Source organism: Bubalus bubalis, chromosome 4, assembly GCF_019923935.1.
Source record: "Bubalus bubalis isolate 160015118507 breed Murrah chromosome 4, NDDB_SH_1, whole genome shotgun sequence".
In the NCBI taxonomy this organism is placed as follows: domain Eukaryota; kingdom Metazoa; phylum Chordata; class Mammalia; order Artiodactyla; family Bovidae; genus Bubalus; species Bubalus bubalis.
The window spans coordinates 108,649,589-108,667,233 of NC_059160.1; the positions used below are offsets into that span (position 1 = coordinate 108,649,589).

Consider the following 17,645-nt stretch of genomic DNA (forward strand, 5'->3'; position numbering starts at 1 on the left):
CCGGGTCTCCAGCTGCACGCCAGGAGCTGCGGCTGCTCTGGCAAACGGGTCGCTGCTGCTTTAAGAGCCGCCTCCCCCTCTCCTCCCTTTGACAATGGTCTGAACCGAGCTCTGCTTCCCAAAGCAAAATTTGTAATATGCCATTTTTCCGATGGACGCTTCTCCTTTTGGCTGCTGACGGAGCCGCGGGAAGATGCCGAGCTGCTGCCACGCCAGCCTGCCGGGGCACGTTCCGGGAGAACGCCGGGGCACCCGAGTGTCTAAGCTGCTTTTCTCCTCCCGTTGCTAGGGAAATGGTCCAGGAGTGCCGGCTGTGAGCCTCCTCTCTCGTCAAGCCTGAGACTGCGGTTGTCATTGCTCAACTGAAGAAGCGGGACCCGAAATTACAAGACATTAGGTACAGAGACTGTGTTTGAGTTACCTGGTTTCCCATCTGCTTTATTTTTTTACCCCTTCCCCCTCCCCACTCCTGGCCCCACCCCGCCCCCAGGGAAGATGAGATGCAAATTCCCTCCTTGTCAATTAGTGTTCCTTACCTTTTGCTTTCCACCCCCACCCTCTCCCTTCTCCTATTTCCTCTACCTTGGCTGTCTCTTGTTGGGCAGGATGGACAATTTTGGTGTGCAAATTATGAAGTCAACTTCTTCAGGGTGGTGGGGGGGGTGTGGCTGAGAGAGAACTGTCCAGCCAGCCTTATGGAGGTGTGCTGGCTCTTTGGCCAGCTGTAAATGCACTAGGGTGAAGAAAGTGCAAAATGCTGGCATTAAAAATATAATAATATTTCCCGAGGACAGGGGACTTCAAAGAGTTAAATAGGAGGAGGAATATTCATGTAGTGTAATCAGACAATGGCTAAGATTTCTTTCACCGAATTATTCCTTGTGGATTAAGTGAGGTGGAGATAGGTAGGTTCTAAAGACTAAATCTTTGCAGAAGAAACTGACTACAGAGAATAATTAGATTTTTGTCTCCAGTAGGCTCTAAATCCTAATTATCTGTTTGAATAAAGTGAGTCATTGACAGGAAAAAAAAAAGCTTTTGTAGCACTGTCATATCTGGATACATACTGTTTGAATAGCATATATTGCTAAGAAACACTCTGGATCTTGAAAACCCTTGGGTAATGACTCCAGTGGGCATTCAAAAGTTTTATTTTGAAATCAGAGATTTAGAAGACAGTCAAGGTTATGTGCTAAGAATAAGGGAGTTGGTTTTCCTGGTATAAAATTGTTCAAGCTAAATTTCAGCACTGAGATAATTAAAACAGCTATTTTTCTTTTTTTTAACAAAAAAAATAAACAATGTCTCTAACTAGCCCTTGAAACCTTCAGTAATTAAATGACCAGGGCATCAACACCTAGAAGAGTATAACATAATTCATGTATCAGTTGATTTGGGGAAGTGAATGATGAAAAGGCAAATATCAAAGCAAATTGTTAGTATGCTCTCTCTAGTTTATTAGGAATTATGTCATACAATGAAGTTTTCAATATTGAAAATGATTCTAAAAGTTAAAAGTGGCAATATGAGGATGAAATAGAAGATAAGTTGAATGACCATAGCCTTCTGTACTATGCAAGTTACACTGAATACAGATTTTTAATTGCTTTTAACACCTAAAATGTACACTTAATAAGTTATAGTACATTTCAAAAAATATACAACTATTTTGTAATTTATATTAGATGTAATATCAGTTTTATTGCAAGAAACTCAGCTAGCTCATGAAAGTTGCCTTGTTTTTTGTAGACAAATGTTTTCCTTCTAATTTTGATGAAAAGACTTTAGATTTACTCATGCGGGTTGACTGTGAGGGAAAAAAAGCATCTACCATGTGTTCATCTTATTTTCTAAGTAACTTTTGAATTGGATTTGAAAAGTCTAGAGCACCCACTGGAATTAAACCTTTAGGCATAGAAGCAGAATAAATCATAAAGGTAAAATGTTCTTTTTGCAAAGGTTAATGTTGGCCATTTTATAATAGGAATAAATAGTTGAATCTGCAATAGTTCTTTATAATTTTACTATGTGTTTTCAGTCAGGTATCCTATTGGAACTATGGGCTTGTTTTTTTAAAATGCCTACATTATTATTCCTACTTTACAGAAAAGAAAACTGAAGTTTGGAGACTTGGAGTGAACTTCTCTGGCTCACATGCCCTGGGAATTGAATTGAATCAAGTTCTTTTGAGTGTAAATTTAATGGGCTTTCTAAATCCCTTAGCTGCTTCTCATCATAGCATCTTCCAACTATGTCAAAGACCAACTTTTATATTTATTGATCAAAGAGCCTAAAGTTTCTGAATGTCTAATGTCTCCTGATGATGATGGTTGTCAGAACTAGAGTAGCATATTCAGAAGAAAGCTGTAGCTGAGGTAATTGCTGCAGTTAAGTTTTTCCTCATAATTTAAAGTTATTATGAGTGATTTAGAGTAGAGGTTGGCTCAGAGCTTTCTTTCAGGAAGGACACGTTTAGAACACAACTTTGAAAATGTCCAACCAACCTTAAACTGAAACCCTGTAAGTGTTTTGGCACTGACTGTCACTGAGCTACCATTTCCTCACCCAGTATTTTGTTTTAACCTTAAATGTCAGTAGAAACACATTGGCTCTTGATAATGATTCCTGAGAATGATACAGCTGTTCAGTGTTGTGGATTTTATGCATGGCATGTGAACCAACTACTTTAAATATTCAAATATATTAGAGCTTTTTTTGGTTTGTTTTCCAATTTAGTTTTAATTAATGTAAAGAAATTTATAACAGAAAAGAGTCTCATTTTTCCCACCTTTGTGCTATTGTTTGAATGAAATTCAGGTTGAGAAAAATAAAAAATAATTTATTTGCAACCATTAAGTTGTTAACAATATTAGCAAATGCATGAGTGTGATTGAGTGTGTACATGTGTGTTTTTAAATATTCATACATCCTATTTGAATCGCTTAGTTTATGGTGAAAAAGAAATTGAACAAGTCAAGTTCTTGCCTTCAGGGAGTCCAGTGTTTTGAATGATGAGCAGTAATTCAAAGCATTACTTTGAATTGTTCTAAAATTTACCCCTGCCTTAATCCTTCTGTATAGGCTGTCAGTCACAGAATACTTCCTTTTATCTTTTTAAAAGTTTCTCCTAGTTTTCAGTGGGCCTTGACCAAATAATTCACAGATAATTGAATTTCTCTATTCAATAACTCAATTTATATGAAGAATTACATAAAAAGTAATTAACTATTGAACTGTTAAATCTTGACATTTTATTTGAAAATATCACCAGAAATATTTTCCCCAAGGACAGGATTATGTAGACAGAAAAATAAATTGACCTTGTATTATAAAACCAAAGAATGCTGCAGGATCAACAGCCAAACCAGCCTTTCTCCACATCAGACTTTTGCAAAACCAAGCCCTCTAATTAATAGCTTCTGGCTTCAGTACAATGGAAACTGAGATGGATTTGATGTTTTCTTAAACATAAGAAAGAAAAGAGTAAATGAGATAATTTCTGATTTTTAAAATGCTACACAACAGGTCAATGTTACATCTTAATGTCTGTGTTTTCAATTTTAAGTAAATTAATTTTAAAATATTCTGAAGAGTCCATTTATTTTATGACTAGCTGCTTCTGATTAGCAGTTAGGATGTAAACTTTCTACATTAGCTAATGTAATTTATGGCATCTGTTTTGTGGAATATTTGAAAGAGTGTTAGTTTGTATGGTTTGGATGGAAAGCAGACAAAGTAATTTGCAGGAAACAAAAGAATAAGAATAATTAGTAGCATAATAATCTAAACAAATTTATGCATTTCAGTCTATATCCTAAAGCGTGTGTCTAATTCAGTCAGCATCACTTATCTCTGTGTAGAATATTGTAGGAATTCAGGAAGAGAGCTTGTAATAATAAAATGGGAGTTGTAAAGTCAAGAAGCTTTAAAATAGTTGTATGAAAAAAACTTGATAAAATTAAAAAGTAAAAGCTGATTTTTACATAAATGAATACCCAATTATTTTCAGATCTTCTAAATGAAAGAATGAACATCAATTCATTCATTTATTTAAGTAACACAAACATCATTTCCTTCCTACCTGTTAAATGTCAGCCACTATCCTTGCTTTTAACAATGTAATAACAAATAAGGGTAAGATGGAGGTATTAGCTATAAGTGATTTGTAAATTTGAATGGGAAGAAAGGTGATCAATTAATAAGTGTTGTGTGACATCTTATTATAAATTGAATGAGGTGGGGTAAATCATTAAAAAAAAAAACCAAACTTTGAGAAGTAAATGAAATCAAGCCGTGTTTTTGTAGGTAGGAGATATGTAGATTGTCATGCAAAGAGAGAGCATGTTAGTTTGAGGAAGTCAGTGAATCATATTTCACTGAGGTCAGATGTTTAGTATGGTAGGATTTGGGGCAGTGAGGAGAGAAGAAAGGCTGATGAGCTGCAAAGAGCTGGGTGAGCTGAGGGTCAAGTGGGTTTATTGGAAATCTTGTTTTACTAAGATTTCTCTCCCCTTTAATTTCTTTAAGCAATGATGTGTGAAGTGATGCCCACGATTAATGAGGACACCCCAATGAGCCAAAGGGGTTCCCAAAGCAGTGGCTCGGACTCAGACTCCCATTTTGAGCAGCTGATGGTGAATATGCTGGATGAAAGGGATCGTCTTCTAGACACCCTTCGGGAAACCCAAGAAAGCCTCTCACTTGCCCAGCAAAGACTGCAGGATGTCATCTATGACAGAGATTCGCTCCAGAGACAGCTCAATTCAGCCCTACCACAGGTATGCCTCCTGGGAGCTTCTGTCCTTCCTACTGCAGCTGAAAATGTGATAAGATATAATAAGCTTTGCTTTATTTCCATTCTGATAATTATTTTTTCCCTTAGTAGAGATGATATGCAAATTTTGGTGAGAAAAATTTAAGAAGAGATAATTAGTTCACATGCAACTTTGCCTCAAACAAAACAGTGGCACTTTGGTGGTAGGAGATTTGAAGCATGAGTCCCTATCTGGTGTTTCTCTTGAAATTTTATCTGTTTTTTGGTGGAGGTAGAAGATCACCTGTTGATCAGCTTTTAATTACCAGAGTGTGAGAATAGTTTTCTCTTTCTTGCTTTTTAAATACTATTATGATATTTGGGCTTCCCTAGTAGCTCAGCTGGTAAAAAAAAAAAAAAAATTCACCTGCAATTAAGGAGACCCTGGTTTGATTCCTGGGCTGGGAAGATCCCTGGAGAAGGGATAGGCTATCCACTCCAATATTCTCGGGCTTCCCTGGTGGCTCTGATCGTGGGAGATCTGGGTTTGATCCCTGGTTGGGAGGATTCCCCTGGAGGAGGTCATGGCAACCCACTCTAGTATTCTTGCCTGGAGAATCCCCATGGACAGAGGAGCCTGGGGGCTACAGTCCATGGGGTCACAAAGAGTTGGACACAACTGAGCGACTTAGCACAGGTGACATTTGGAAAGATGTATTTTACATTTTCAGTTTTGTGGTCTGTCTTTGGATATGATAGTGCTTGTTTTCCAATAGTTTTTATTTGTCTTTCTTTAGAAAAGGTTAATACTGCTTAAAAGTATTGAATTTATTGATGTATTACCCTCCCTTGGAAAAAACATTTCAACCAGTTTCTTTAAAAAAGAAAAGTATTTTGGAAATAGGAGAATAGGTAAAAGTTCAGCTTTATTCTCACAAACTTAAAACTGTTAGATTTTAACAATTTTATTTATAAGTAAATATTTAGAAAATAATTATTTTATGTAATAACATGTTATATGCATTATGTATATGTATTGTAATATTATTATATGTAGTAATATAAAATAACTTATTTTTACTATATTATTGTCATATACTTATTTTACAGAAAAAGATATTTTAAGGATTTTCAGCTAATTTATGTACAAATTTAATAATTAGTCAGTTCTCTTATTTAAGAATAGCATATTTTAGGTATGAGAAGCATCATAGAATATGAACTAAGTTTTTAATAATCACCCCTCAATAAATGATATTTTTCTTTTAAAACAAGTTTGATTCGCCCTTTACTTAAAAGACAGTACAGCAAATGCTGAAGAGTTGATCTTTCTCCATAAATTTATATCTTGTAGGTAATATCTTTTCATAAATACTGAGAATTACATAATCAATGTTGATAAAATTCTAAACCAGCCATACAATAAACGTGTAGTATGATGTTGAGATATTTATGACTTTCAGAATAAAAAGGATCACCTAGATTGCTCTGTCACGTTCCCATTAGGTAATTCCATAATTCCTGTCCCAGTTCTTTTTATTTTCAGTCTGCTTTGTGTTGAAATGCAATAATACTTCCAATAACTCTGACCTGTTGACTTACACTAACTTGTTTGCACAGAATGTATTGTATTGGTTCATTTCAAAGGACAACTGTCATACCTTCACCAAAAATTATATTTTTCAAACTAGACATTTCAGTGCTTACAACTGTTCTTCATACAGTCATTTCTAGAATGATTATCATCATGCTTACTCACCTCTAAAATTATCTGAGTTTGTTAATGCTGTTGTTAAAATATGGTCTTATAACCAATCACACTATTCATTACCTTCTGTGATGAGCATAGAATAGGGCAATCATTTCTCTTTCTGGAATAGAGTGTTTCATTAAGAATCCTAGAATTGTATTATATTATTATTTGGGGGGCAAGTGCAACATAATTTTATTATGTATTAGAATGGCAAAAAACTGAAGTTTATAATTGAGTTGCAAAAACGCCATGTGTTTTTCCCACACTCTTCTTAGAAGTTGACTTTTTGGTCGTAAGTATAGGACTATACAGGTACCCGTCCTAAAGTTATCTTTTTATATTTTATTTAAGCTTGATGCTATCAATTTGTGATCCTAACGCTAATAAGATGATTCTAAGAATAATTTGGGTCTTACATTTTTTTTTTTCTCTATCATGGTGACATGATAGAGACATGGGTGAATCTTTTATAAAGATGTAAAAATAAAATATTAATGCTAGAACAAGGTATTCAGGAGGGAAAGGAGAAAACTGAAAATTTTTCGTATATAACTATATTGTGTAGGTAAACCTCTTTTGAATGGTATAGGAATGAAAATATTTTAATTATAGCATTCAGGTATGTTGAAAATCTGTATTATATCATCAGAATTTGAAAGTGAAAGTCGCTCAGTTGTGTCTGACTTTTTGCTAATTGGATTCTCCAGGCCAGAATACTGGAGTGGGTAGCCATTCCCTTCTCCAGGGGATCTTCCCAATCCAGGGATCGGACCCAGGTCTCCCACATTGCAGGTGGATTCTTTATTGTCTGAGCCACACCTAAATTTAAAATTTTTGACTTTTAATTATACTGGTACACAATCTCTTATCCAAGCCCATTGTGTTTGAAAGTTCAGAATTTTCCTAATTTATATTGCATGTATTGTGCAACTTAAACTATGATCTCCTCTAGCCAGATTCTAGGAAACACTATATAATTATACACTTCATATTTCTGAAGAAATATGAGAAATTCCTACTGTGTGAAAAACATTAAGACTATAAATGGCCTCATACTTACAAATAAATGTCAGTTTTCAGAGTGTTTGAGTCTTGGAATTATAGATTAGGGATTAGGAGCCTGTACATTTAATGGGTATAGTTCTAGTCTCTTTTATAAACACTTTGACACAGTTTTCAATATTTATTTGTATTTTACTATTAGAAATATTTAGTACCCTTAGCAATCCACAGGTCATTAAAGAGTGATGGTCCTGTCATTTGTTAAAGCAAATATTTAATAACCTAATCTACAACTTCAGGGATTTAAGTTTTCTGCAAGTAACAGAGGAATACAAAATTCTTCAATTGGCATCCTTGAACCTTTTAAAGTATTTTGTAAGCAATGTACCTGAACTGTTTGGTGGCACTACATTTGACATTCGCTTGGGAGAAGAAAATGACTCCCACAAATGTGAGTTTTTCAGTTCAGTTCAGTCACTCAGTCGTGTCTGACTCTTTGCGACCCCTTGGACTGCAGCACGCCAGGCCTTCCTGTCCATCACCAACTCCCAGGTTTATTCAAACTCCTGTCCATTGAGTCGGTGATGCCATCCAACCATCTCATCCTCTGTCATCCCCTTCCCCTCCTGCCTTCAATCTTTCCCAGCATCAGGGTCTTTTCAAATGAGTCAGCTCTTTGCATCAGGTGGCCAAAGTACTGGAGTTTCAGCTTCAACATCAGTCCTTCCAATGAACACCCAGGACTGACTCCTTTAGGGTGGACTAGTTGGATCTCCTTGCAGGCCAAGGGACTCTCAAGTCTTCTACAACACCACAATTCAAAAGCATCATTTCTTTGGCACTCAGCTTTCTTTATAGTTCAACTCTCACATCCATACACGACTACTGGAAGAACCATAGCTTTGACTAGACAGACCTTTGTTGAAAAAGTAATGTCTCTGCTTTTGAATATGCTCTCTAGGATGGTCATAAGTTTTCTTCGCATCTTTTAATTTCATGGCTGCAGTCACCATCTGCAGTGATTTTGGAGCCCCCAAAAATAAAAGTCTGACACTGTTTCCATATTTATTTGCCACAAAGTGATGAGACCAGATGTCATAATCTTAGTTTTCTGAATGTTGAGTTTTAAGCAAACTTTTTCACTCTCCTCTTTCACTTTCATTAAGAGGCTCTTTAGTTCTTCTTCGCTTTCTGCCATAAGGGTGGTGTCATCTGCATAGCTGAGGTTATTGACATTTCTCCCAGCAATCTTGATTCCAGCTTGTGCTTCATCCAGTCAAGCATTTCTCATGATGTACTCTGCATATAAGTTGAATAATTAGGGTGACAATAAACAGCCTTGACATACTCCTTTCCCGATCTGGAACCAGTCTGTTGTTCCATGTCCAGTTCTAACTGTTGCTTCCTGACCTGCATAAAAATTTCTCAGGAGGCAGGTCAGGCGGTCTGGTATTCCCATATCTTTAAGAATTTTCCAAAGTTTATTATGATCTACACAGTCAAAGGCTTTGCCATAGTCAACAGAGCAGAAATAGATGTTTTTCTGGAACTCTCTCACTTTTTTGATGATCCAATGAATGTTGGCAATTTGATCTCTGGTTACCTCTGCCTTTTCTAAATCCAGCTTGAATATATGGAAGTTCATAGTTCACGTACTGTTGAAGCCTGGCTTGGAGAATTTTGAGCATTACTTTGTTAGTGTGTGCTGCTGCTGCTAAGTCACTTCAGTCATGTCTGATTCTGTGCGACCCCATAGACAGCAGTCCACCAGGCTCTGCCATCCCTGGGATTCTCCAGGCAAGAACAATGGAGTGGGTTGCCATTTCCTTCTCCAATGCATGAAAGTGAAAAGTGAAAAGTGAAGTCGCTCAGTTGTGTCCGACTCTTTGAGACCTCATGGACTTTAGCCTACCAGACTCCTCCTCCATCCATGAGATTTTCCAGGCAAGAATACTGGAGTGGGTTGCCATTGCCTTCTCCATGCCAGTGTGTAAGATGAGTGCAATTGTGTGGTAGTTTGAGCACTCTTTGACATTGCCTTTCTTTGGAATTGGAATGAAAGCTGACCTTTTCCAGTCCTGTGGCCACTGCTGAGTTTTCCAAATTTGCTGGCATATTGAGTGGAGCACTTTCACAGCTTCATCTTTTAGGATTTGAAATAGCTCAACTGGAATTCCATCACTTCCACTAGCTTTGTTCACAGTGATGCTTCCTAAGGCCCACTTGACTTCACATTTCAGGAGGTCTGGCTCTAGGTGAGTGATCACACCATCGTGATTATCTGGGTCGTGAATTTCTTTTTTGTGCAGTTCTTCTGTGTATTCTTGCCACCTCTTCCTAATCTCTTCAGCTTCTGTTAGGTCCATACCATTTCTATCCTTTATTGTGTCCATCTTTGCATGAAATATTCCCTTGGTATTGTGAGTTTTTAGGCAGAAATAAAGTATGTACAATAAAAACTACAATAATGTAAAAATGAAATTTGTTTTAGGAAACATGGATAGAATTTCAAAGCTGAGTCAAATTTCATGACATATTATGTTTTCAATCACCTATACAATATTTTTTAGTTGATGATTTTGTGCTTTGAATTAGTCATTTTCTCTCCTATCATTTTTTAGGAACAAATGTAGTGGTGATTTTTACACTCCTAACCATGAAAATATTTTGTAGTCATATTGTTTTCTTTTTCATTATGTAATTAAAGATAACCGTGTTTAACAAGAATTGATAATTCCACATCATTCCACATTTTAGGCCTGATGTTTCTAAGCAATACACTGATGTCTAATGTACAGATCCATTTTAATGAGCCATAGAATCTGAGATTCAAGATGCCCAAACTCAGTTATCATCTGCCTCTCACTCAACCAAAGCTTCTCTAACTCTTCACCCAGACACTTGATAGTCCTCATAGCTGACTGCCCAAGAATAGCCCAAGAATACTGGAGTGGGTAGTCTATCCCTTCTCCAGTGGATCTTCCTGACCTAGAAGTCAAACCAGGGTCTCCTGCATTGCAGGCGGATTCTTTACCAACTGAGGTATCAGGGAAGCCCTTTTCCAGCATCGTATTTGGCATATATTGAGGGTCTTCTGTGTATTACTGAATGATTACATATGTTTGTAAAGGGGATAGGAAAAAAAAAAAAAGAACATAGTTTTTTCCCCCCAGAGAACTTAGGAAATAGGTATAACATTAATAGATCAAAATTAATATAGTACCAGAAGATTACAGAGGTACTAAAAGTATTTGTACCACAACACTGATATGTAATAAACTATATAAAGTTTCATGTGGAAGATGATATTAGAGATATTTTTAAGAGAAAGTTAGAAGGGACTAGAGGATATTTTGTATCAGACAGTACAGTTATGCAGGGATGATCCTGCTGAAGGATATGTGGGGACTGAAATTCAGCCCGTGCTCTGCTCCAGGCTAGGCGAGGTGTTCCTAATTCCCATAAAGGAACCAGCTGGGCTAGCAGTATCCCTGATTAAAAAGAGAAGAGTAAATAGGGATTAAATAAGGAGAGTGACTCGGAGAAGGCAATGGCACCCCACTCCAGTACTCTTGCCTGGAAAATCCCATGGATTTTCCATGGGGTCGCTAGGAGTTGGACACGACTGAGCGACTTCACTTTATTTTTTCACTTTCATTTATTGGAGAAGGAAATGGCAACCACTCCAGTGTTCTTGCCTGGAGAATCCCAGGGATGGGGGAGCCTGGTGGGCTGCCGTTGATGGGGTCGCACAGAATCAGACATGACTGAAGTGACTTAGCAGAAGCAGTAGCAGCAAGGAGAGTGACTGAGAGGTTTGTTGTTGAAGGGCTGTAGGGTAGGAGTGCATCTTCTGTATAGTGACAGTGGAGGATTCTAGCCTGTTCATATGTGTGGTGAAAGGTAAGGACGGACATTTGTATACAGAGTAATCAGTAGAAGCTTGAGTGAACTAGTGACATGATAAGGCAATAATGAAGGGATATTGTTCGGCCATTTTGATTCAGAATAGGTTATATAATACTTGTGTATCAGTTATCTATGGCTAAAATAATGCTATGTAACAAACAACATAAAACCTAATTATCATGCAATATAATAGGTTTAAGGAATTCAGCTGACCTTTACTGGGCTTCCCAGGTGGTGCTAATGGTAAAGAATCTGCCTGCCAATGCAGAAGATGTAAGAGACATGGGTTTGACTCATAGGTTGGGAAGATCCCCTGGAGGAGGATGGCACCCTACTTCAATATTTTGGCCAGGAGTATCCCATCTACAGAGAAGCCTGGTGGGTTACAGTCCATGGAGTTGCAAAGAGTTGGACAAGACTGAGTGCCTGAGCCTGACCTTGACTTGGATTGGTTAATCTTGGCTGGGCTTACTAGACCACTTGTTGTCTGAAAGTTGACTCGGTTAACTGTATGTTAACTGGCTATTGTTTGATCTAGGATGGCCTTAGCTGGACCGACTTGGGCCCCTCAACTCTTAAGTTTGTATCTGATCCTTCAATAAGATAGTCTTTGCATGTTTTCATGGTGATGGCAAAAGAGTAAGGGCAAATAAAAAAAAAGCAAATACTTCCTATGCTTCTGCTTGGGTCATTTTTTTTTTTTTTTTTTGGTAATACTCCTTGGCCAAGCCAAGAGACAGAGTGGAAAGCAATATTACACGGCAAAATTACAAGGATGGATGAAACACAGTTACCATCGGTGTAACTAATCTACCACAAATAGATGTTAAAAGAGTCATTTGGGTCATTATTATGTTAGAAGAACTTATTGTGATAATGTAATCATTCTGATGAGGTGTGGGAATTTGAAATAGGACTGTGAACCTTGAAACTAAGAAAGACATGTCAATGTAGAGAATATTGAGGAGAGAGAACGGACATAGCCAGAAAATGAACTAAATGGCTGTGATTTTGGACTTGTTAGAAGATCTGAATTTGAATTGGAATTCTTCCACTTATTAGCTGAGCTGTCAAGGGTAAGTGACTGACTTCTCTGAAACTCTATTTTTTTCATTGGAAGGAGAGGATGATATCTACCATATGAGTGGTTAAAAGGAGGTGTGTGTATGTGCTTCAGAAACCTTAAACATTATTAAATGTCACCTGGTATTTTTCATAAATTGTGATGTGCCAGTATCTACTCTGATGAGGAATTAAGTTAAAAGAGGCTACTTGTGGAGAAGAGGGAAATATTTATACTTTAACATTAAAAAAAAACCAAAATATTTAAGTGAAACTTACAGGAAGTGACAGAAGTCACTCTTATTCCAGAGACATTGTACCTAGGTATATTTTTGGCTTGCTACTTACTAGCTTAATAACCTTGGTCAAAGTAATTAGTTCAAATAATGATAGAACCTGCCTCATAAGGTCATTATGAGACATAAATGAACTGGAACATGTCAAATGATCAGTTCCGTACCTCACAGATAGTACATGCTCAATAAATGTTAAATGCAGCTATTGATGTTATTATTACCATAGATATTACCATCATTATCCTTAGCCAATCTTAATGGCACAATTTTCCTGGGTAATAATGAACACCAGCACAAACTGAATGCACTAAAAACCCTACTCTCCACAATCATTATCAAATTTTGTAAGTTTTTGATTGATCTTATTTAAAAAAAAATCTTAACTGCATTTTCTTAAATTGTTTTCCCAATTTCTTCACTTCCTTGATGGCCAGTCTCATGTCTCTTGATTAAGTCAAACAACAGCCTTCCTGTTGTGCTAAGAAGATCACATCTGGATTAAGAGCTCCTTCCCTATCAGTGAGACTTAATGCCACCACAACACATACAGAAGGGTTTTACCCCTCACTCCTGTCAAAAATAAAGATACTATTATCTTTTGCTATCTCTGATTATGGTTATTCTATCTTAAATGTGTTTCTCTTTCTTCCAGTTATTTTTCCCCCAGCCAAATGAAATGGTATTTACCCTCAGCCTTTATTTCCTGTTATTTATGGCCTTTTATTTGTCTTTATTTATAACTTTTTTTGTGTGACTGTGCTGTGAGGCATGCAGGATCTTAGTTCCCTGACCAGGGACTGAACCCATGCCCACTGCAGTTGAAAGGTGGAGTCCTAACCATCAGACTGCCAGGGAAGTCCCTCTCTTTTCTTTTTTAACTCTTATAATCAGGCTTCTATCATCACCATTCTCCTGAAAACACACTCCTGTATGCCACCGATGTGTGCACATTTTGCAAATCCAGTGATCCTCTTTCATTCTTCATGTTCATGGCCTCTTTGTGCCAAAATGTGCTATTAATTATCTCATCTTGAAATTCTCATGTCCTTAATTCTTCATAACCATTCCCCTCATAGGCTACAAGGTGTGGTGTTCTTTAGTACTCATTCTTTTCCTACATATTCTCATATACTTATTTATATCCATACTCATCTTTATTTACCTATGTTCTCCAACCTTAAGCACTACCCTTCTTGTTTAATCCTTCCCTCCAAATCCCCAATCCCCTCCTTTTTATCTCTTCCTTTGACTTTTTTTTGTCTCCTGTATCTTCAATTTCTCCCTCTCCTTCTCAATTGGCTTTTTTGTCACATATTCAAATCTATCCCTTAAAAGTACAGTGATGGTTAGTACAATAACAACAAAAGGGATCCTTAACACCGTGTCTCCATTTAGCTACCAATCTCTTTTTTCCTTTATTCCCCAACTTGTCTGTTTTCACTGTCTCAGTGTCTTCATCTTCTATTCCCCTTCTGAGCATCTGCAGTTGGGCTTTTCTTCTAAAACCTTACTAACAATCATGTTACCAGTTACCACCTGATAAATGTGGGAGGTTTGTTTTATTAAAATTCACTGCAAAATGTGACATTGTGATTAACTCCCGTCTCAAAAAATACCTCCCCAAATAAACGAACAACAACAAAAAAACATTTCACTCTTAACTTTCATGATACCACGTTGTCTTCATTCCTAAATCTTTCAAACTTTTTTCTCCTAATACTTTTTTCTGTGAGCAATTCCTCACTTAGCCACTTTAAAAATACTAAATAATAAATAGAAGACGACTGGACAGTAATATCTAACATTTCTGAACACTCCACCTATGCCAGGTAATGTTTCATTTAAGCATCCAGATATTAAAATGGGAGGCTGTCTTTCTGTTTGAGGGGAGGCTAAATAAGTGAGGTGCAAGACTTTATTTGCAGGAGGTGCTAAGATATAATCCAAGTAATTAATCCAATATTAGCTTAAACTCCATTTTAAGACTCTACAGAAGTTAGTAAAGCTAGAAGAGAGACAGAGCTGTTTTGCATGGCAGCTGGTCTGCTGTGCATAATCTACCACACCATGTATGAAGCATGGGGTGATTTCTGTTCAACTTAGTCAAGTGAGAAGGGCTTCATGAGCAATGTTCAGAGAGCTTGATGTGCTTCCCCCACAAGTTGAAAAATATAGAGGCTGAAGTCTAAAAGCCACAGGTGTGGCCGGAAATGCCCCTTTCTCTATAGCAGGTTGAAGAGTCACCTGTCAGATAAACTGCAACTCCTCCAATATCAACACAAAGGTTAGTTTTTTGAAGAGCAAGAAGTTCCCTCAAAAGGGGATATTACTTAGGGTAATTTCTGTGTAAACCCACAAAGTAGAATATTAAAACCCCAAGTTTCTAAATGGTAAGCAATGAGTGACAAATTGGGATATTGACTTCAGAGAAGATACTGAGAGCAAGTCAATGAAAACCAAAGAAGAATCTACAGAGGGGTTTTTTGAGGAAGCCACAAATGCACCTTGGAAGAAGGACCACTGATTATCTATCTGCCATTCAGAAAGCCCCAATCCTGGATGACATGTAAGTCAGCCCATACCACTGTAATCTTTCTCCCCAGTTTCCCCTTCCATGGCCCTGATTCTTAGAATGGTCAGAAACTGCTGCTATGAGTAGGGGATGTCAGAGTAAAGAGAGATCATGCCCTCATCCTCCAATGCAGACCTGCTTCAAGGCTTGAAACAAGCCTGAACTATGTGTGGTGGGTGGGTGGGAAGGATGGCAGGGGCAGGGGCAGGGAAGGACAGAGCACATCTTTAGATTGGGATAGGAGCTCAGAACTAGTATGTTATTGAATTAGCACTATGGAATTGTGAGACTGCACAATTTCAGTCTCACAATTGAGACTATGTGAGTCTCAACTGAACTAGCATTATGGAATTGTGAGACTGCACAATTTCAGTCTCACAATTGAGACTATGTGAGTCTCAACTGAACTAGCACTATGGAATTGTGAGACTGTATAATTTCAGAACAAAAGGAAAGATAGTTTGTTTTCTAAGTATGAGCAAAAAAACTTAAGACATGTGGGTGAAATTTCATTTGGGGCTAATTTCTTTACCTGAGGGAATCAGAAGAGATATAATAATATTAATTTTGGAATCAATCCTTAAAACATCCCAATGAGGGTGTTATCATTCCCATTTTACAGATGATAAAACTGAAGCATAGACAGGTTAAGTAACCTGTTCAACCAGGGTTCTATTCATGGCTTACTTTTGTTTTACTCTAAGTCATCTTTATTTCATTATATTCATAAAGAAGTATTTAACTTCTCTAGAAACCTTTAGGGCTTCCCTTAGCCTAGCTCAGTCAGTAAATAATCTGCCTGCAAGGCAGGAGACCTGGGTTTGATTCCTGGGTTGGGCAAATACCCTGGAGAAGGAAATGGCAACCCACTCTAGTATTCTTGCCTGGAGAATCCCATGGATAGAAACCTTTAAGAGACATGGGCCACAAAAAGCACTCATCAGAAATACTCTTAAGTTCTAACAAGGAAGGAAGGAAGTGAAGTCACTCAGTCATGTTCAACTCTTTGTGACCCCATGGACGGTAGCCTACCAGGATCCTCTGTCCATGGCATTTTCCAGGCAAGAGTATTGGAGTGGGTTGCCATTAAGGAAATGTGAAATGATTATTAGAGCTGGTATAATTATACTGAATATAAGTATTCAAGGACCCCAAATCTTCATATTTATGTTACCATGAATTTGCCTTTTTATGTACTCAGCATACTTTTATAGCCCCTTAGGTCCATCTAATGAGTAGGACAGTATAGGCTTTATGGAAAAGTATTTAATTAGAAATTACAATACCTGGATTCTAGTTTCAATTTTTCCAAACCCTGTGACAACAGAAAACCACTGAACTTCTGAGACTTTGTTTACTTACATATAAAATAAGGAATTCTAGTACCATTTAATACGTTGTATACATTGGCCAATTTCAAGTGATTATAAAGGGTATGCACCTCAGCTTTACTAATTTATTCACAGCCACTTAACATACAATTATGGTTTATTCAACAATATTTTAGGGCCTACTCTGAGTCAGGTTCTGTGTTTACAGTATAGAGTGGCTGATACATACTTTTTTTTTTCTTTAAGACTTTACCCAATTATGGTTTCTAGGAATCTGTTATGGTAATAAGAATCTAATGTCTATAATCCACTGAATATTATATTCATTTGTAAATTCTTTGAAACTATCATTTCTAGTTATTTTATTGCCTTTTATTCTCAACTGTGATGAACTGTCCATGTTTCTACAATAGGCTAGTTCCCTCTTTTGTGTTCTAGATCTCCTCCCCTCTTGCAATTCTAGGACAAAACATTTTCCCTCTTTTTTCCTACATCAACAATAATGTGTCCATCTCTAATGAATTATAACCAACAGCATTAAATATTCCTATATTTTTCCCATTTAAAAAATATATTAACAACCCTGCCATACCAAGCTGTCACCACATTTATCTTTCCATTTGCCGGAAAAGTTAATTTTTTTCCCCTATACTTGTTCTAATTTCTCTCTCCTTATTTCTCTTGAATCTACACCACTCAGGTGTTCACCTCAACAACTTCATCTAAACTACTCTTGCAAATATTATTTATAACTTCCGTATTGCTAAATATAGTGATAACTTTTCAGTTTCCACTTTTTTTTATCATTAGACACTTTTCTTGTACTTTCTTCATTTGGCTCTAGGTCAGCCCACTTGCCTGGTTTTCCTTCTACCCTCATTGGTTATTCCCCAGTCTTGGTTGTTAGTTGCTTCTCATCCCCCTGACTCATTAATACTTTTTACTCCCTGGGCTCAATACCTGTACC

General features: G+C 37.1%; 1 protein-coding gene across 8 annotated transcripts in view; it reads left to right on the forward strand.

Annotated features, from left to right (window-relative positions):
- The first annotated feature begins 258 nt into the window (after positions 1-258).
- PPFIA2 (PTPRF interacting protein alpha 2) overlaps positions 259-17,645 on the forward strand; it is a 493,970-nt gene continuing 476,583 nt past the window's right edge. For all 8 annotated transcript variants that reach the window (XM_044941884.2, XM_044941885.2, XM_044941887.2 and 5 more), the window contains exons 1-2: positions 259-397; positions 4,528-4,778. In XM_044941884.2, coding sequence (XP_044797819.1) covers positions 4,530-4,778 — 249 coding nt within the window. In that variant the 5' untranslated portion in view covers positions 259-397; positions 4,528-4,529. The remainder of the gene's footprint in view (positions 398-4,527; positions 4,779-17,645) is intronic.